This window comes from Typha latifolia, chromosome 3, assembly GCF_019914945.1.
Source record: "Typha latifolia isolate L0001 chromosome 3, TyphaL0001v2, whole genome shotgun sequence".
Taxonomy (NCBI): domain Eukaryota; kingdom Viridiplantae; phylum Streptophyta; class Magnoliopsida; order Poales; family Typhaceae; genus Typha; species Typha latifolia.
The window spans coordinates 7,782,528-7,804,076 of NC_133088.1; the positions used below are offsets into that span (position 1 = coordinate 7,782,528).

The window sequence follows — 21,549 nt, forward strand, 5'->3', positions numbered from 1 at the left end:
TTGGGTGTAAGTAGGTGGTCAGATGCATACAAGGTATATGATGTGACTGTGCACAGGATTAAGACCACCGTTCACTATCTGTTTAAGATTTTAGAGTATTTGCTGGTTTGATGGTATCAGACTAAGAGGTCCTGAGTTCAAATCTCACCAAACCATTTGACAATTAAAATATAAATTTTCTGCCAATTTAGTCTCAAATTCATGTCTTGGGTTGATTGAGATATCTTGAGCTTAGACGCGCGAGGGAGTGTTGGAATAGAAAATATTAAAACCACTTGTAAGAGGTCCATCTTTCTCTTTTCCTTCTCCCACCGTATTATTTTCCTTTTATGTTTGTGGTGTTGATTGTATTAGTTGTAGTATTCCTTTTGCATTGTATGTAAACTACTGTATGAGTGATCTAGGACAAAGTATGGCTGCCCTATGATGCAGCAGTGGATTGTACAATTGAAGTGAATCGAGGGTACTCAGAGTAGAGAAGGTAGGAGATGAAGAGAATAAGATTCTAGAGATGGGGTTAAACAAGCAAACCTATCCCAGGAAAATCTTATTTTCATTTTTCATAACTTCATTGTTTGGTGCAATTTTTGGCCTAATGGCTCTTACTTCTAATTGGATTCCTTGGATAACCTAAGAAAACCCAAGTTTGGACTTTCTAGGACTCTTAAAGGTTGGTAAAATAATGCATCAGTACAGTTTATATTTTATGGTGGACAGTACTGTTGTAGTCTTCTGAATAATGATGTGTTATAAAAGTGCTACAATGATCTAGTATAGTAAAATGGAAAAAGAAAGTTGAACACTGTAACCTATTTGGATTTCAATATGGGCTTTTATATTACAGTGATCCAACTTCAAGAAAAATCTGAATAGATAGCTCTCGATTCTTGAGCTGGTTTACAGTACACTCAAGAACAAATTTGTGAGGGATCCGATCAAGTCTGCAAAAATATTCTTGGTTTTTTGGCATCTTCAATAGAAATCATTTTGGCTATGCCCATAATATGATGATTGAATGAGGAAAAGTTAGAATAAAGGAAAGAGATTGCTATCTGATTAGAAATTGTGCTCTGATACCAACTAATGTAGGGCAAAATAAGGGTTTCTAGCCTCTTAAGATGTAATGGTAGACTGTCGATAGATGTCAGTAGAGAGTAGAGAAGATAGGAGAGAAGAGAGAATAAGATTATAATGTCAGAATCGTGAGGGGGATACCTAGGAAATATGGCTGAAGAAAATTTTCTTTTCATGAATATGTTGGTTATTACAGTTTTGGCCTTCTAATTGCTATTGTAGAGTATAAAGAAACCCTAACTTGATCTGTAAGAAATAACTTTTACTCCTAATAGGACTCTATGGATAATCCAAATTTGGACTTTTGAGGAGACCTTAAAAGAATAACAATAAAGTAATCATTCATTACTGTTTATAAAACAGTACTGCTAGAGCACAGTGAAGACTACTGTCTATTGTAATGCTACTGTCAAATAATTATAGAATAGTTAAACTTCTTACATTAAAAGGAATTAATCATCCAATTGTAAGATCTCTGTAGAATTCTCCATGTTATACTCTATTCTTCATTAGTAAATTTTGAGATTTTGGCATGGAGGCTAGAGGATAACCAAGCATCCTGTTTGGCATCCAAATCTTTTGACTTGATGTTCTCTATAACTGTTGGTACAGAAATACACTTCTCATAGTGATATGATATTATAGTTTGTTTGTCTTTTTGTGGTATAGGTTCTTGAGACAGCTGATGATTTAGGAGAGGTTACAGAAACTGTTGATTATTATGTACAAGGAAGTACAATAGCGGCTGGCAACTTATTCGGAAGGTAAACTTTTCTTGTTTCATATTTCTTTTCAAGGTACTCTCAGAATCTTGTTATTACTCGAGAGTTGTAGGCTCTGCTAGTTGTCCATATAATGATAGTGATGCAAGAGCCTTATTTAATGATTGTGATTGGAGAGTTTTCAGATTTTGGGTTAATCTATAAATGAAACTGATTGAAAACCTAACAATATTCTTCTTCTCTTTCGCTCTTCATTTAATGATCCCTTCTCTCTAGGGTGGCAATCGGGTTAGTTGGGTTTGGATTAGGTCAGATTTGAGTCGGGTCAGCTTTAGAATAATATGAATATGACCTATTTATTAATCGGCTTGCAGTTTTCAAACATGAACATGACCCATTTGTTACGTGGGTGACACGACACAACATAATCCGTTTAACCCATTTACATATGAGTAGTTCGTAAACCCTTTGCATAACTCACTTAACCCATCCACTCGTTCCATAATACATACCAAGTCATCAACCCATTACAACATGACCACCATCCATGAAGTTGAACCTCCGTTAGTTACTGGCAATAGAGGCGTGTTCTGATTGCCAAAGGAGATTCAAACATTGTTGATAGTAGAAGTGGCATTTATCATTTTTATTTTCATCTCTCTATTCCTCCATCTTTTCTTCTTTCCCTCTCACCTCTCTTCCTGATTCCGATTCGTTTCGTTTGATTCGACTCCAGATTGACCAAAACTAGAAAGCATAGCTATGACAATTTTAAATGCAACTACATATGATGTATGGCTACTCGATAATCATGTATATCCGAATATGATAAACCAATATATTTGTTGATATCTTAATTATAATTGTTAACTCTAAATGACAATTATACTAGACTACTAAATTGATACGAATCAGATAAGATCAGATTGCATCATAAAGACATTGGGCTCGATGAATCAAGTCTATTTATCTTTTAATTAATTCATGTTTATATCTTATGTAAGCCCTTAAGACAAGTTTAGTTAAATCATGTAAAGTACTAAGTCAAGTCTAATTATGTAATGTAAGTTTTTAAAGCAAATCTAGTGAAGTTATGTAAGCTATTAATGCAAGTCCAATTAAATCATGTAAATCTCTAAGACAAATCATAGTTTGAGTAGGATTCATTGTACTTGATCTCTATATATAAATGAGCTGGGCTTCTTTATTATCCAAGCATGCAAGTATTGAGAAATTATTTTGGCCTTGAGTTTATCTTAAGAGTAAGAGTAAGATAATCTAGGAGTAGAAGTAAATTAATCATAATCATTTATTATTTTAGGAATAGATCTAATTTAGAATCCTAAGTCTACCTCCAACTCATAGCCACCATCACCTTCACAAGCCACCCTACCTTACGGTTGTCCTCTATCACCCTTGGTTGTCTGTCACCCTCCGATGATTACCGCAACGTCGGATAATTACTAATCTGTCCACTTCTGAACTTCCTCCACTGTTTTAATTTTATCTTTTCAGTTTGACATCGGAATCATATGAAACCAAAGCCATTAGACTGTGACTTTTGAGGCTTCCTCATAAAAATATCTTAATTTTCTTATGTCCAGATTGCTCTAGATCTATACACCCAGTATCTGGTCTCACACATGAGTACAACTCAGCACATATGTTTTAGTGAACGACATGTGTCTAAATATCTTATGCGCACACAAACTATTAGCCTTAGACTTAGGCCACAATCGCATCTTTAGAGATTAATCTCCGAGCACCTATAATCACTAGCACTTATTTGTGTATTATCATGCTTTCTATTAACTGTCCTATGAATAAGATTTAATATTTTTCCTCTAAATGATAGATCATATATATCCAGTATTATAATAAACCATATATCTTAGGAATTTGTGTGGTAAAGAAGTCAAAAGAACTATGATGTAATGCTGATGCGAACAGGGTCAGATCGGATCACATTGTACCCGACCTCTATATATAAAGGGGTTGGGCTTCTTTGTTTAGGCATGGAATTGAATGGAAGGAATATTGAGTTAAGTTAAGTTAAGTTTATTTACCTTGCATCACTTATCGTTCTTATCCTTTACCGTAGCCGTTAGATCGTTGTTATCTTTTTAGGAGTTGATCTAAGTTAGAAACCCTAATTCTACCTCCAACCCATAGCCACTATCACCTCTAGCAGCCACCCTATCCTACGGCCGTCCACCACCACCCTTCGATGACCGCCACAACGTCGGATATTTACTATTTTGCCGTAATCTGATATTGTTCCATTATTTTAATTATATCTTTCCATCCAGACATCCGATTAACATGAAACCAAAGCCATTAAAACCTTATCTCGTGAGGCTACTACCACCTAAATTTTCATAATCATCCTACGAACGGATCATTTTAAATTTGGTCCGTAACGAATGCATTCTCTAATTATATATCTAATATATGCATACTTATGCTAAAGATCAACTCAATAAATAAAATATGAATAATATATCCATTTCCAATCATTTTTAATTTTCTGCATTATTTGCATAGTCATGTCTAAGATCAACTAACAATGAATGATAATGATATGCTCATTAATCATCTGTATATAGAATCGTATAAACATATTGGAAGCCAAAGTGGAATGTATATATATAAATATATAAATATATAATATATCCTAATTTAAAAAAACTATCTAAGAGATAAGATTACTCACCACATGATCATAGAACACCCAAAACAAGTATTCCTCATTTCTGTTAACCAAACATTAACCCATTGCAAGTGGTATCAACGGGGTCCAAAATAGTGTTAGGATCTAAAACTATTTAAATAGTACAAAGTTAGTTTTTTTATCCATTTAGAACCCATATGATAATTTACTAGGTTTCTAATTACTCCTTATACTTTTATTAAACAACCAAATATATATATATATAATATTTAATTATATTAATGTTAATATGTTATTACTCTAACTTATATTTATTTATTAAGAACCCTAGTTTGCTAATTATAGAATAAGCATATAATTATTTTGTGATTCTTACTCTTTCTTGACTAGTCATTAATTATTCATAAATAAGATGCTAAAAATACACATGCACACATGCATATATTTTTAACAAGAATACAAATGAATATGAATTTGATTATTATTAATAAAACTATATCTATTAATTATGTTAGTGAAAATATATTATTAAACTAATTAACTCTCCAATTAAATCTAATTTACATTAATAAAATAAACAAACAAAAGAAAAGGGAAACAAAACTATTATTTTTATATTTTTTTTGGCTGGGTTGCTATAGGCCATTTTTCAAAACACTGAGATTATTTAATATTTATATTTGCTAAATGGGTTTTGATTCTTCAACAAGGAGAAATTTAAAATGGTACCTTCAAACATGATGCTTTTAGCATCTTGTGCTATCATTGGGTATATCTTAAGGCCCTGTTTGGTTTGCTGTTAAAGGAAAATCTAGAATAGCTATTCTAGATTCTTACTCTTAAAATGATACCTCTAATCTTAAGGAGCTTTGCTGTGAAACCCATATAGTTGTCAACATGCAACTATAATGGTGTTTGCTTGTTGAGGTTTCTTTTATTGCCATTTTCCAATTTTCATTCACTCAACATTTATGATATTGTGTACTAAAGAAATGAGATGGCTATGCACATTATGCTTGAGAATGATTTGTTCTCTCTTCTTTATTATCTATACGGTATAGGTGTGTTACATAGAAATTGTTTTAACCCTTGCTATGTGAACTGATCATAGAAGCACAAGACTTCTTGTTGGGAAGTGCATTATACCTAAAAGTTTCTTGTATAAATTCTCTAGGCTAATTATAATTCTACAGGCGACGAGTTGTGCAGATTTTTGCTAGGGGTGCACGTATACTTGATGGTTCTTATATGACCCAAGAGTTGAACTTTGGGACACATAATTCTGAACCAGCAACGAATCTGGAGTCACCTTTAGTGGCATCTGTTTCAATTGCTGATCCATATGTATTGCTGAAAATGACTGATGGAAGTGTTCAACTGCTTGTTGGAGGTATATCAATCAACTATAGTACTAATGAACTTGTTCTTCTCAATTATAGGTTAACTGAAAGACTCTTTTATTTGCATAAAATTTTGATTTCCTTTTCTCTTATTAGGAGAATTTTTCATTGTGACGGTTATCTGTGTTTTCTATTTCTACGTCCTTAGGGGCTGCTTGGTTCAAGAGCAAAAATGGTGCATAACAACTTCTAGGTCAATTATGATTTTTATAAGAAAGAAGCGAGAAGGCCCAAATTTCTTCATTTGGTGTGCTACCCATATGAAGTATAATTGATCAATACGGTTGCAATGTTGCATGGACATTGTTTGTTGCATGCATCTCAGAGGCACATGGCATGCTGAGCTTGGCTTGGCACTATACATCTTGTTGGATGTGCCGTGTCAAACTGATGTACCAGAAATGCCACATTGAATGATATGCCCAAAAAACATCCTTTATATCTTTTTAGGGCTAAATTCAAGTCTTTTAGTATTATATATTGGTGCAACACATGCAATTTCTCGTAGAAATTGGTATTTAGTTGAATAATGCATCAATTCAATTCTAACTTGATTTTCTCTATTTCTTTCTTGAGTTTTCAAATTATGGAAAATAACCTGGAGAAAACTGCAATTTCTCTTTGATATTCAAAATTTGAAGTGTAAATAAATCAAGCGCATAGAAGCAAAGGAGTATCAATAGCGATGAAAGAATCTCTAAATCGGGTCTTTTTGAACTAAGATAATCTTAATACCTAATTGTATGGTCTATATGGGTTGGCGTGAGGAAGTATTGAGACACTTGCCTTATATCACTGTCAGTATTTCACTAGCCGACCTTGTCGGTCATGTCACTAAATCCTCTTTCCCTCTCCCTTTCTCTCTCCTCTTCTTGTACCCAATAAGGTTTTCATATTATAACGAGATGTGCCACCCAATACATATTGTCAGGTGATTTATACATCAGTTAGAAATATCCCCCTAATGTGCTTAAATAAACAATGAAAGATTTTCTTGAATTTGACATTATTGAACTTGTCCTTCCATTATGAGTATTCAAGAAGGATCCTAGAAGTATAGTTTTATCTGTGTTTGGTTTTACCAAAACTGTATCTTTAAATAAATATTTGGGTCATGACAATTAAGTACGCAACAAATATCACATTGATTCATATCCAGAAGATGTCTTATATATATGTTGAAGGATACCGGCTTCAATCGCTGAAGAATCTTGGTATAAATACTTTGGTGTTGTTGCTTTTATGTTTTCTGAAACTATGGAAATAACTGTACTACATTCTCTTGCTGTAATATAAAACCCATAACAATAACAATAACAATAACAATAACAATAACAATAACGAAGCCTTGGTCCCTTGGTTCTCTACTCTTTGGGGCTGGTTACATGGGTCTTTTTCTTTTGATCTCTATTCAATCTGTAACAAGTGCCAAAGTGTCTGTTTTACTATTTTCTTCCATGATAGTTGTGGTCTTTCCTCTCCCTCTCAAGGAAGCTTCTACATGGATCCTACCCGAACATGTGTTTACCAGAGCCGTTCTAGTAACTCCATGCATCCACATCAAGATCGTCCTAAATTCAGTGACGGTCAACTTTCGCATTTACTATATCTAGTTGCTCAACATCCTGATTCACAAAATATTTTTGGTCTTATAGCTATTCTCCAATTTTCCTTCCATCTCTTAATACATTTATTTTATTTTTATTTTTATTTGATTAAGTGTTCAATAATTTGGCTATTTATGAGCACCTGTCATTGCACTTTGTTTGGCAGACCCCTCCACTTGCACTGTTTCTCTTAGTGTCCCAGCTATATTTTCAAACTCAACCGAATCAGTGTCTGCATGCACACTCTATCATGATGAAGGACCAGAACCATGGCTTCGTAAGACAAGCACTGATGCATGGCTTTCTACTGGAACTTCTGAGGCAATTGATGGGAATGATGGATCATTACATGATCATGGTGACATATATTGTTTAATCTGTTATGAAAATGGTAAACTGGAAATTTTTGATGTGCCTGCTTTTAAAAATGTTTTCTCTGTGGACAATTTCGTTTCTGGAAAGACACATCTGGTGGATACATATATTCAAGACTCAAATGGAACATCTCAGGATGTAATGAAAAGAACCTCTGAAGAGACTAAAAGCCCAATAAAGAAAGAACCAACACAAGATATGAAGTTAGTTGAACTTGCTATGCAAAAATGGTCTGGCCAATTTAGTCGTCCATATGTTTTTGGAATATTGAATGATGGAACAATGCTATGCTACCATGCTTACTTTTACGAAGGTCTGGAAAATGCCCAAAAAGGTGGAGGTGCTGTTTCCCCTCATAGTTGTACTAATGTAAGCAGTATAAGCACTTCAAGGCTTAGAAATTTGAGATTTGGTCGTGTTTCTGTTGATATCAGTACAAGAGAAGAAACATCCAATAATTTTTCTCGGCCAAGAATTACAGTATTCAAGAATGTTGGGGGTTATCAGGGTTTATTCCTTAGTGGTTCAAGACCAGCATGGTTTATGCTCTGTAGGGAACGGCTTCGGGTACATCCACAGGTATGAGATTACTTTCTGCTTCTTGTTGGCTGAATGATGGGGATAAAAATATTGTATTTGGCACACATTTGTTATACTCTTTAGTTGAGCTTGCATCCTGTCCCTTGCTATTCTGTGTTTATGCTAGGTTTTTTCTGTTGTGAAATGAACATGCAATTGGTTTTTTGTTGTGTAGGAGGAAGAGCAAAAATGACACGAGATAAGATGATGTAACACAATGCATGGAATCTATTATGAAATAGACTTGATTTTGCAGGAAAAAGTTGTTCTTAGAAAACTCTATGCCACTTTGTAAAGCAGATAAATGGTGTTTTCATGTTGATTTGAGCATTTCTAATGCTCAAAATTACCTCTGGGAAATCTGTATGACTAGTAATCATGATTAGGTACGAAATTAGCTGGAAAAGCAAAATATGGAAACAGTTGTATTCTGGAGAAGTTATGTACTGTGGCTTAGAAAATAATATTCTAGAGAGGATTTACTCATTAAGAGTTCGATAGTACCACAAGGGTGGGAAATGATCCAAGGAGTTTTGTCCCTACAGAGCTGGAAAGAGAGGACACATGTTTCAAAGACAAAATGGTCTTAAAAGATGCTTTGTCACAGCTGGAATTATAGGAATACAATAATGATACTCGGATTTCCTAGCTCCTGGATCTAGAAAAATTAATATACACCAGGGACAAAATATTATTCTTGGCTTATCCAACAATCAATAAGTTGTATTATCTCTGATCTGGAATCTAGTTTAATACTCAATAGGTCACTTAACGGTTCAACCACTCACCATTTGTTGATGGTATATCTCCCTTTTTCACCAAAATGTTTAAGCCTGGAACTTTGTAGATAATTTACTTGACAATCAAGTACTGCTTGGTTCTCAATTTTAAGAAATTTGTGGCCTCAGTGTTGAATTTTCTCATATGTAAGCATGCTTGTGGCTCTTATTATTACAGGATAATGTTAAAAAAACATTTATTAAGTTAATTTTAAAATTCATACAGGCTCTTGATGTAGTAAAACTCCATTCATTTCTATGCTGTCTGCAAGTTTAAATTGCTGCTCAGGTTCTCATCATAGTGCAATAGAGATATTTTGCCTACTGTGTGATCCAAGTTTGTTTACTAGAATGTATCCTGTATTCTTGTCTTTGAAGCTGCTTTATCCATGAAAATTATATGATTCATATTTGTTAATTTGTATGTAGTTGATATAAATTAATGCTTATCCTTCAACTGTCAAATCTTGGAATCCAAGAAAGTTAGACCAACTTATGCTTTCTTATCAGATTTTTTTCTTCTAAATAGTCTGAAGAGTGTTGGTTGCTAGATTTAAGATCTTCCAAGTATGGCTTTTACTAGATTGTGAGTTTGATATTGTAATCTGGGAAAGTTTCCTTGCCTAATGTTCAAGCTGGTTACCTCTCTTACTTATTCCTACTGTTTTCCTTTTACAATAATATGCAGCTATGTGATGGTTCAATAGTAGCCTTTACAGTTCTCCACAATGTAAATTGCAATCATGGACTTATATATGTAACGTCACAGGTAAATGTTTATTTGAGTTCATCTCCATTATCTTCGTATATGTCTATAATAAGGAACAGAAAATTGACTGAATGCAATGTTTTCACTATAGGGTTATCTGAAAATATGTCAGCTTCCTTCAATATGTAACTACGACAACTACTGGCCAGTTCAGAAGGTTAAATCAGCAGCTATGTTCTCTTTCCCTATTTTGAATTGTAAATTGGTGCACTGAGATTAATTTATTTGTTTAATTTTCACATTTTGGTAGATACCTTTGATGGGCACTCCGCATCAGGTCACATACTATGCTGAAAAGAATTTGTATCCACTTATTTTATCTGTTCCTGTAAGTATATGCATTTAGAATGACGACATACATTATTAGCTATCTTTTGATTAAGAGTATCATGATGTCTGCCTGAATTGTTGATACCTGCGAAACTGTTTGCCCTCTTTTGAGCTGATCCTGATAAGATGTGGAAATGTTACACATAATGATATCAAAGCCAAATAATTACATAATGTCATCTAAGAATGCTATTTTCCTGTTTCTGTAGGTTATTCGACCTCTAAACCAGGTTCTTTCTTCTCTGGTTGATCAAGAAATGGGTCATCAGCCAGACAATGAGAGCATTAATTCAGATGACATGCAAAAGACTTACTGTATTGATGAATTCGAGGTACGGATTATGGAGCCAGAGAAATCTGGTGGACATTGGGAGACTAAGGCTACTATTGCAATGCAAACTTCGGAAAATGCCCTCACTGTACGCATTGTTACTTTATATGTAAGTGTTGTATATGGGTCTTCCATCCCACAACATTATCTTTCCTCTCTGTTGTATCTTTCAGATTGGTAACACTATTTAGTAACACTATTTATGGTAAATAGTAACTCTTTTATATATCATGTATACTTTTAAGGTTGGAATTGGATTACTGTTATTGTATGTTAATACCTATCTTATAACATCTTGTAAATTCAGAATACAACAACAAAGGAAAATGACACTCTTATGGCCATTGGGACTGCTTATGTACAAGGAGAGGATGTAGCTGCTCGAGGAAGAGTGTTGCTGTATACATTTGTCAAAAATGCTGAAATATCCCAAAATTTGGTACGACATATGAAATGTATTTTAATTTTTCTTCAAAATTTCCTGCCAGTGCTAGCTCTTACCTGTACTGGTCTTTCTAGTTTTCTCTTTCATTGTTTCTTTTACCTCTTATGATACTAATTAATAGGTTTCAGAGGTCTATTCAAAGGAGCTAAAGGGTGCTGTCTCAGCTTTAGCAGCTCTTCAAGGCCACTTGCTGATAGCATCTGGTCCAAAGATCACCTTGCATAGGTGGACTGGCTCAGAATTGAATGGTGTTGCTTTCTATGATGCTCCATTGCATGTTGTGAGCTTGAACATTGTGAGTAGTTTTGGTTTCCAAATTTCCCTTGAAAATTTTGTCATTATTATCATTAGTTGTGGGTGTTTTCATGACTAACTTTTCTGATCACTTTATCAAATATCAAATTTCCAAATTTATCCTTAAGTAGAGAAACTTGTACCATATATAAGAGAGCTGTTGCTATCTAGTTTTGTTTGTCCGAACTTTCTACACTGGTAGGTCAGACCATTAAACGAGTAAACTGACTACTGATGCGATCCAATTATTTTACTGATCAGCAAAATAATTGAGCAAAAAGCCACAGAACTCGGAGGTTCTAACTACTTATTCAGTATATTCAATATATTGTGTTCTAAGTTCTAACTACATATTGGTAGCCCATCCTGCTCTAGTTGATCTTTATAACTCACAAGTGATATCAAAGACTAAATTTGAACCATGGTAAATCAGTGCAATGCTACTCTTTTTAAGTGTTCATCTAGTTCCCTTGGCAATGCACGTTTGTGTCCCACGGCGTGCACAGAGATGTGACAACTTGGGTGGCATCACCCAAATCTGTACTCAAAATCTCCATAAAAATTTGTTGTACATACCTTATATCAGAGCATTTTGGCCATAATATTAAGTGGGTCCCACACAGACCACAGTCAAGAGTACATCAATCACATATATGTAGAAGTTTGTATGTAAAATACATACAAACTATCATCTGGTATAAAATGATACAAAAAAGTAAAAAACCAACTGCTAAGTGCGAACAGAAACTCCATCACCGCATACAGACTAACATCTATGCATTCTAAATTCCTAACACATTTCTTGGATAGGAATGTAGGATACTCAAAGTCTTTTGTATGCTATTAAGATCCATACTTGAAGGTTTATAAAATAAAAGGTGTCATGAGCCAAGGGGCTCAACGAATGGATTCTACCCTAAATTAGGGAATACCAAACAAAGAGTAATTCATGTGTTGGATAACGTGAGTCAATAAAAGAAGTATTATACTAAGAATGAATACGAATCGCAAGTGATTCATATAATGTAATCATATCATGTATATCAAATGTAACAACAGACGATATGTTATAGCCACTTGATAATCAAATTGTCATAATAATAAAATCAATGCATGTTACAACATCTCAATCATCATATCGGCTTTGAATGATAAGAACAATACTAGAAACTGTTCAAGACACTCAGTATCCAGATCTACAATCCAGCCCAAAGGCTCAATCCATATTCTATCAATTATGTGAATATAACAATCCTAAATAAGGAATACTGCACATTTTAGTTGACATCAAATGTATGTGGGTAACTTGCCATGCACATACACGGGATAGTGGCTTGCTCGGTTGTTTGTGCATATCATATTCCTAACCTTGGGTACGGACCACAATACAAATTAATGTATTGCATATCAGCGATTATAGACAATAGATCTACCCTTAACTCTGGGACTCTACTCGGGTATTCTTACGACCTATATCAACTACCTACTAATGTGATTTCATGATTCTTTTCAGAATAAATCAATTGTTGAGTATCTAGTACTCTTCACCGTATCATGTCTTCTTTAGAATTTAGATTGTAAAAGGAGCCAAAAAAGATATGAACAACATGTGCATTGCTAACCTCCTTTAATTTCAAATATACTCATGCTAGAGGCCAACAAATGCACACATAAACATATAAATATAATACACCGTATTTGGAAAAGGAATCTAGGAGGTATGACTAGTCACAATCAAGGGTTAATGATCACAAGCTACAACCACTCTACATTTGTGTACATCCAGATCCTAATGTTGTAGTGCTTTAAGGACCCAATAAGGCATGCTGAATCTGTAATTATTATCATTAAGAAATTCTTAAGTTTTTCTGTATAATTTAGCATGTATTTATTAAGTTATACTTATTTTAAGAATAGGTTTATGTTTCAATAAACATTTAACTATATATTACCAAACTCTTGGTAAGGGCATGTATGTATATACACAATATAAATGAACAAATGGATTTACAAGAAGTTTCTATCAATTACTTCCTCTCCTACTCTCTTTATCTTATACCTTTTCTCGTTTCTTCATTCATTTCTACCAGAAGGTCCACCATCACATATTAGGACCCCTAATTTGTCCTATATCAGGTTATCACAAAGAAGGAAAATTTTGTTTCTACATATTGGTCCACACTTTTTACTTTTCTTTATTAGGGATGTTTCAATGTTTGCAACATTTTGTTAGTTGCTGGCTATGAAGTATGGTTATCGATATGGGATAGAAATACAATACAATTATACAACATGGATATGCCAATACAATAAATCTTGAAAAATTAGGATATGATATGCTTAAGATACATAACTCATTTATGTATATATTTATATCTACACAAACGGACACTCATATATATATATATTAGTGAACTTATATACTTTCATTTTTTTAATTGAGGAATTATATATTATTGTTGCATATGATATGAATGTGCAATTCCCTCTTTCAGTAAGCATCCAGTATGTCAGCAAATGAACTTTCTAAGCTTATCCTGTAGCTTATACATCATGCTCGGACCAAGCACGTTCACTTCATCCGTGAACGTGTTGCTCATGGAGCTTTTCGCCTTAGTTATGTTTCAAAATTTTGACTAGGAGCGATAGGTTCATCCTTTGTGCCTAGCAACTACTTTACCTAATCGGCAACCCTAGGATTCCTAGTTCAAACTACACCTTCATCTCGTGGCATCCTAGATCGCTTGAAGCTTCCTATTTGTCCGGACTAGATTATGAATGTCCAAAATTCATCTACGACGAAGAAGGTGATGATAGTGTATATAAGGACACCTTCAATTTATTCATTACAAGAATTACTATTCTTCGCAAACTAGTATACTATATACTATATTACTAACTAAAATGTAAGATAAACAAGCGAATTCGATCTATAAATCAAGAGAAATTGATAATTGTAACATGATTTTCTAATATAATATATATAATAAATAAGTGAACTCAAATCTTTTCACAAAGAGAAACCTTTTAGATCTTATAAGAAATTAAAGGTAATGGCTCCTTCGATTTGCCTCATTGATAAGAAAATTAAAAGTAACTATGAAGAATCTAAGAACTATCCGAGAAATATCTACAGCGTTAATTTTATCTTTAATATTCAGATATTTTAAGGAAGTATCAGATATGTATTTGAAGTATTTGACGAGTATCTGATACGATTTGGATTTCACCGATGTCGTCTCGAGCATGGATACACTTTAGGAATGTCTTTGTCTTTTGTTTTAGTGTTTAATTCTAGAAAAATAACTTTTCTGTATGTCGCGTTCGAACGCGGGTGGAGTGCGTTCGAACGCCTGCATCAGGTTCGCACATCCAGAGAGTGAATTGTGCGTTCGAACGTACCTGCGAATGCCTGCATCGCATTCGCAAATCCAGAGAAGGGAGAAATGTGTCCGTTCGAATGCGATCAGGTTAATTTTGAATTGTTAGTTAGCCTCTAAAGGTGTAGATGACAACTATGGTGTCATTATTGAATGAATTGAGTTTTTGCCTCGTTTTCTTCGTCTTCTTCACTCCCGTTCTCTCGATTCTCCGACGACGCCACTTCTAACCTCCCTTGATTGGCCAATCACCCTAGTCTTTTAGGGGCGGCCCTCTCCTCCCCCTTCTGCCAATCTATCCAACATTTGCCCTAACCCTTCCATCACCCATAACCCTCCCACCACTACTTATTCACCGGTGCCACCCTATTAACGCCGGTCCACCACCATCTACCATCATGTAAGATCTCATGCCTTCATCCACGGATCCTAAGACAGACCCCCTGACATTCGTCTACTAATCAGACGATATCTCGAGATCCCTACATCCGATTCGCCTGAAACTTAATTTGTTGGAAAATTCTTTTCCGGAGCTACAACATATCAAAATCTCAAGTTGATTAGACGGCAGTATCTTTTAGGATCTGTTTCTAAAGTTCTGTGTCAGATTCTGTCCAGATCTGAAAATCAGGATAGATCGAACCTTGGCCTAAGGGGAGATCGTATCAGTATCATATCTGATATGGATACGGTGAGAGTATGAAAGTATCTGTGTTGCCGAGGTTGCTAATCCCTTTTAATATGAGAATGGCTTGCAATATCCCGCTTTTAGTTTTTTCTACATTTTCTTTAGAAGTGGTATGATATTTTTCACTTGCAATATTATTTGTCTACGAAGAAATTGACTGAGGATTGTTTTGGTTTTTTTTAGGTTGGATATGAAACTTATAATAAAAATAATTGAGTTAAGACTAATTTTATAAAGGAGGAACTGTACTAATACATGTGCTTATATAATATGTCACTGATGTCCGCATCAATAATGCTCTATTCTTCAAACTTGGCAGCCATTTGCCTGTGAACCAGACATTTCTAGATGTAGCTTGAACTTTGAAGGAACCTGCTGATTTTTATTACTTGATGGTTCATTTTTTTTCTCCTGTTACTGTTATTGAAGAAAGTGTAAGAGTGTTTGTTTGACACTGCCACACTGGTACTATTAATAAGCAATTTCTGATGTTTCAGGTAAAAAATTTTATCTTGTTTGGCGACATTCACAAAAGCATATATTTTCTTAATTGGAAAGAACAAGGTGCTCAGTTGAGCTTGCTAGCAAAAGATTTTGGAGCTCTTGATTGTTATGCAACAGAGTTCTTAATTGATGGGAGCACATTGAGTCTAGTAGTTTCAGACGCGGACAAAAATATTCAGGTGATTTTTCACTTATACTCATTATACTTTTCGGTTGAATGGTAACAGTAACTTTTCTTATCTTATTTTTCCTACTGATATATAGTATTCTTTAGTTTCTTCTCCTGGCCAAGATAGAACTGCATAAAATTGTCTCTATAACAGTACTCTAGTTCAATTTTATTTTGGTAATTAATCAATTCTATCACTGCAAAGGTGGTAATCCCTCGTTTATGTATTATTTATAAGGTTTCTATGGAAGTTGTTGTCTCTTGGGTAATTAATCAATTGTCTCTTGGAAGGTTCCTACATAAAATTGTTATTTTATTTTATTGTGGAAGTTTCTTTAGATGGATTGTAAAACCTAGCACAAATTGTGAAGGAAAACAGTGCCCAAATAAGAGAACGATAAGATGAGGAAAAAGACTTCCTCTAACCTCAAGTAACAACATATTTTGGAAAGTGTTATCAGAACTTATTTAAGTTTGTAGTTGTAAACATTGTAAAGAAATGGTTTCATAGCAAGTGGTAGCTTTCTCTTCATGTGCAAGTGCAATATAAACTACTAAATTCGGCAACATGAGATGAAGAACATTCAAGCTTAGTAGAGATGCAATTTTGAGAGGAATGATAATGATTATTCTCGTTTTCCTCAACCTGTGTCACGACCCGAAATAGGAATCATAATCGGCCATGCATCTCAATATATTTTAGATACACGAAGCCTTATCAATACTTTCTACGTGTACGATGGCCAAATAAATAAATAAAAATAATAAAAATCTGCTTTATTAAATTTAAAACTAATTGCAATAAACATAAAACAATGTTACTGTTTTATTGTCTCTAAACTAAATAAATAAAACTTCTATTCTATAGCATAATATCTAACAGAGCGGAAAAGTAAATAGGTGAATCCTAAGTGGAGGTGGAGTCCGGGTAAATTTCGCTCAGTCGCCCCGCTGACTATTACCTGAAATAGATAAACAAATACAAAAAAAATAGAATCCATGAGCCAACAACTATAGCTCAGTGAGTGGAATCCACTCGAAAACTAAATAAATTTTAAATCATATTAATGCTGAATAAATTAAACTAAGAGCAACAATATCCATAACAGTATGCAATAGGCATGCTCTCTAAATAATAACAAAGATAACAATAGAGAGAGTCACAACTTGTAACCTTGCACGTTTTCAATATATTAACATCTTTTTAATATTTATACTGTCATATGTCTCAATGGGTCTAAACTCTGTGGATCCACATCAACTAGAAATCATCTCGAGTCACCTAGGCTTCCAAATAGACTTGAGTCACCACGGAAAATCACAAACGATTTATACCGGGACTGTTCTCTAAGTCGTACCAATACTAATCTCATTTTTATTTTCACAAATTTCAATATCTGCACGAAGTATGGTGATGCACTGAGTATAATAATTAAATGCACATAAAATATAACAATTATATTTTCGCACGTACCGATGAAATAAATAGATTTGCACACAGAAATTGCAACAATTAAATTTTTACACGTAAGGGTGAAATAAATAATTTGCACACAGAAAATTTACATGGTCTGACAAAGATACGAAATATAAGAAAATAAATATGTAAGTGAATCCACTCACCTGAGTCTAGGCAAGACAACCGAAATCTCAAATCTCTAGCTCACGTACTAAAATTCACCACCTTTAATAATAGATAATAATAAAAAATTTAATTTGAGTAATATCAATATTTTTAAAATTTAAAAACTAAAAAGAACTAAAATGGGTTTAATTTACCCATTTGGATTGGGCTGGGCTACTATTGGCCCGGCCCATTCCAAAAAAATAAAGCTAATTGGCCTGGGCCTTGCTACGGGCCAACCCGCAGCCCATCCAAAATAACCGATTCGGGTCGGGTCTGTGGATCCGAAATCCAAGCCCGACCCGAAGCCGAACTTAAATGGAAAAAAAAGGGTTGGCTCGGGTTAAACCCGAGCCCAACCAACCCTTCCCTATTTTCTCGCGACCGACGTGAGAAGAGGAGAATCGAGGGGGGAGGGTGACTGCCGGCGACCCCCGCCGGCGGCGGTTCACGACCATTCTCAACCTCTCCTCTCTCCCTCTCTCTCTTTCTGTCGTCCTCACAAGGTGGAGGAGAACCCACCACCGACAGCTGACTCTGAAGCCGAAGACTACTGGAGCCACGAGGGCTCTTCTAGAAGGCAACCATGGTGCGAGGCCAATGGCTTGGAGCTCTCGAGCACGAGCAGCAGCAGCCCGAAGCTGCCGGCCGGCGAAGCCGAAATCCCCAAATTAGGTATTTCTAATTTACTTTATTAAACTGAAATTAAACTAGAGGGATGAGAGAGGGCTCACCAGAGAGGACTGTAGTGGTCCCAATTTCCTCCGGCGATCTGATTCCATAGTGACGACTCCGATTGTGAGAAAAGAAAGAAAACGAAGGAGAAGGCTGGGGGGTTGAGGAGAGAGAGAGAGAATTAGGGTTTAATTTATAGATTAGAAGAGGATTTCATCTAATCCGATTCGGATTAGATGAAATCCCTCTCTTTTTTTTGTGCCTCGTCGCGTGCCGGAGAGGGAGAGGGGAGGGGCTGCACGTGCAGAGCACGTGCACCCTCCTCTCTCAACCCCTAATTATTTATTTATTTATTTTTTCTGGTTCTGACATTTGTATTATCTATTTTTCCTCTTTTTGTTTAGAACCTATAAGAAGTCAATAAGTTAATCGGGATACTAAGAAGGGTCTTCCTTAGACCAAAGATTGTTATGCCTACATGACTAATACACTTAGTTAGGAACTTTTCTTATTGCATTAGGTGTTTATTTTTATTAAAATAAAATTCATGTAGGTCGCGTTTGAACGCAGGAGGGGTCGCGTTCGAACGCCCTTGCGAACACCTGCATTAGGTTTGCAAATACAGAGAATGCATATTGTGCGTTCGAATGCGGTCGGACGAGTTCGAATGCCTGCGTCACGTTCGCACATACAGAGAACATCTTTTGGTGCGTTCGAATGCGATCAGGCGCATTCGAACGCGATTGACGGGAATGTTCTAGAATTAGGGTTTCATATTATTTTAGGACTTGTTGGCTAGCCTTTATATATATGTGGATGACAGCTAACTTCATTATTCTATTAGATTATTGATTTCTTGCCTTCTATCTTCTCTCTAGACTTCTCTCTCCTTCCTCTACATCATCCTTCCACCTCTATTGTTAGCAAGGTTTCTCCTAATTTTTAATCTCTCTCGACTGTCGAGCCACCACTCTTCTTTGGGATCTCGACCACTTCGTTCCCTTCGTCTACATCCCTAAATCACATCCTCAATTCACCTTCATCTCTATATCCATCCATAACCCTAACATCCATTACACTCGTCACCACCACCATCACCCACATTATTTCGTGTTTTCGCCCCTGCTACAGTTCAAATCTGCGAAGGGTGTAAATACGAAAGTTGTAGATTAGGAAGTTACGGATCTAACCTAATTGGTTTCGTAATTTTCTGACTACAAGAATAATATCGACGAATATTTTCTCACGGTTGCGCGGACTGATTCATGTAATACATTCAAATCTTGAAGGAATAGTTGCATAGCTTATCTTTGGTTCGAGAACCTATCAATAACACATGCCGCAAGAATAGAGGCTTCACCCTCTGCTGACCCCATACAAGAGGAGAGAATGAGGAGAGAGGGATACTACTTGTCCTCGCATGCCCTAGTGGCAGAATTGAAATGATTTAATTCGACTTGCTTCCATCGTCTTCTTCCTTACCGCTAAGGCACATGAGCGGCACGTGAGCGAAAGGGCGACGACAAGTGGCAAGGGCGGTGGCAACGGCTTCATGGATCGTTGCAAAGATGTGAGAGGATAGGTGCCGTGCGACACCCTCGTGCCACATGCCAACCACAAGTTGGCATGGCATGGCAATCCTTGCCTTAGATCTTAATATATTATAATAAACTGTATTTCTTGTTCACCTCTAATCAATTGTTGCAATTCTAGCTTTTAGTGGTATTATTCTGCCTTTGATTCTCAATTATGGAGTTAGCGTACATACTATGAAACCCATGTTAAGGACATGGCTTTCTAAAGAAAAAAATTGGTCATGTCTTGAATCTTTTGATATTATCTCGCAAGTATTTATATAATAGTGAAAGTTGAGTCTGTCCTATGTGTAGTGATGTCCTTAATATTCTAGCTTTTAGTGGTATTATTCTGTCTTTGATTCTCAATTATGGAGTTAGTGTACATGGCGTACATACTAGGAAACCCATGTTAAGGACATGGTTTTCTAAAGAAAAAAATTGGTGATGTCTTGAATCTTTTGATATTATCTCGCAAGTATGAATATAATAGTAAAAGTTGAGTCTGTTCTATGTTTAGTGATGTCCTCAATATCAGCCTATGAATAAGAGAACCACCATCAACTTGTAAGTTGTAACCTTCTTTCTCTTCATGCATACGCTCTTTCCACTTTGTTTCTCCTGATTTGGTCATTGATGTTCCCAACCACTTTCTCTTACACTATTTCTTATCTCTGTAGCAGCAACACAACTACTATATGTTGCTGGTGGGCAGTGCCAACTAGAAGTCTCATAGTTGTACAAGTTCAAATATTTTTGCAAGAATTCTCTTTAGATATCTCAATTAAATTTGAACTCCAACTCTATTGTGCTTCTAGAATCACTCAAAATTCCAAATTACGAAACCTAATGTACTTCTATATTTGAGATTTTGAATAAATTAGCCCTCCCAAACATTTTTTTATGCATCCAGTACACTTTAGATTTTAAATATGAATCTATGTGAGATTTGTCTAGTTAGCAAAACTGCTAAACCGAACAATGGCTTCCAAATATAGTCATTTTTCTGTTCAACAACTTATGATAAAATTTGAAAGTCTTCTAAGCAAATTGCCAAGTGTTAGGAGGAGAAATTTCCACTTAAAAAGCTTTTAGATTCAATGACTTGTGGAAAATTTCCCCCCTAAGACTTAGTAGTTTACTAAGTGACTTTCAAATTTTTAACACAAAGCGCTGAACAAGAAAGTGATTTATATTTGAAAGTCATTATTCGGTTTAGCAACACTCATCTAGATTCATATTTAAGTTTTGAATTGAATTGTATGCGTAAAACAAATAGTGATAGATTTAGAATAGTTAAAATTTCTCCAGATTCACTCAATTCACAAATTAATGTTTCTTGAGATGAAACTTTTATCTATTTGACAAATGAATGTGTTTGTGGGGGAAAATGAAGATACATTAAAAATGTCATTACTATTATTCAATATGCATTTTGTACATGCAACTTCTATGTATTAATGATGGAGCGTCACTTGAACTGGCAGGATAAATTGTTGGCTTTGTGGAGTATAAATCAATCAAGTGCTATATGGATCTATTTTATCCATTCATCTAGT

General features: G+C 35.1%; 1 protein-coding gene across 2 annotated transcripts in view; it reads left to right on the forward strand.

Annotated features, from left to right (window-relative positions):
• LOC140784464 (probable cleavage and polyadenylation specificity factor subunit 1) overlaps window positions 1-21,549 on the forward strand; it is a 64,497-nt gene that overhangs the window by 35,063 nt on the left and 7,885 nt on the right. The window contains exons 15-24 of one of the 2 annotated variants that reach the window (XR_012108271.1): window positions 1,744-1,838; window positions 5,661-5,857; window positions 7,641-8,428; window positions 9,896-9,976; window positions 10,068-10,133; window positions 10,227-10,304; window positions 10,516-10,746; window positions 10,945-11,076; window positions 11,211-11,377; window positions 15,942-16,127. Coding sequence is in view for 1 of the 2 variants with exons in the window: in XM_073131885.1 (XP_072987986.1) it covers window positions 1,744-1,838; window positions 5,661-5,857; window positions 7,641-8,428; window positions 9,896-9,976; window positions 10,068-10,133; window positions 10,227-10,304; window positions 10,516-10,746; window positions 10,945-11,076; window positions 11,204-11,377; window positions 15,942-16,127 (2,028 nt within the window). In the remaining variant the exon portion in view is untranslated. Of the gene's footprint in view, window positions 1-1,743; window positions 1,839-5,660; window positions 5,858-7,640; window positions 8,429-9,895; window positions 9,977-10,067; window positions 10,134-10,226; window positions 10,305-10,515; window positions 10,747-10,944; window positions 11,077-11,203; window positions 11,378-15,941; window positions 16,128-21,549 lie in introns of both variants that reach the window. The other variant, XM_073131885.1, reaches the window with a different exon arrangement.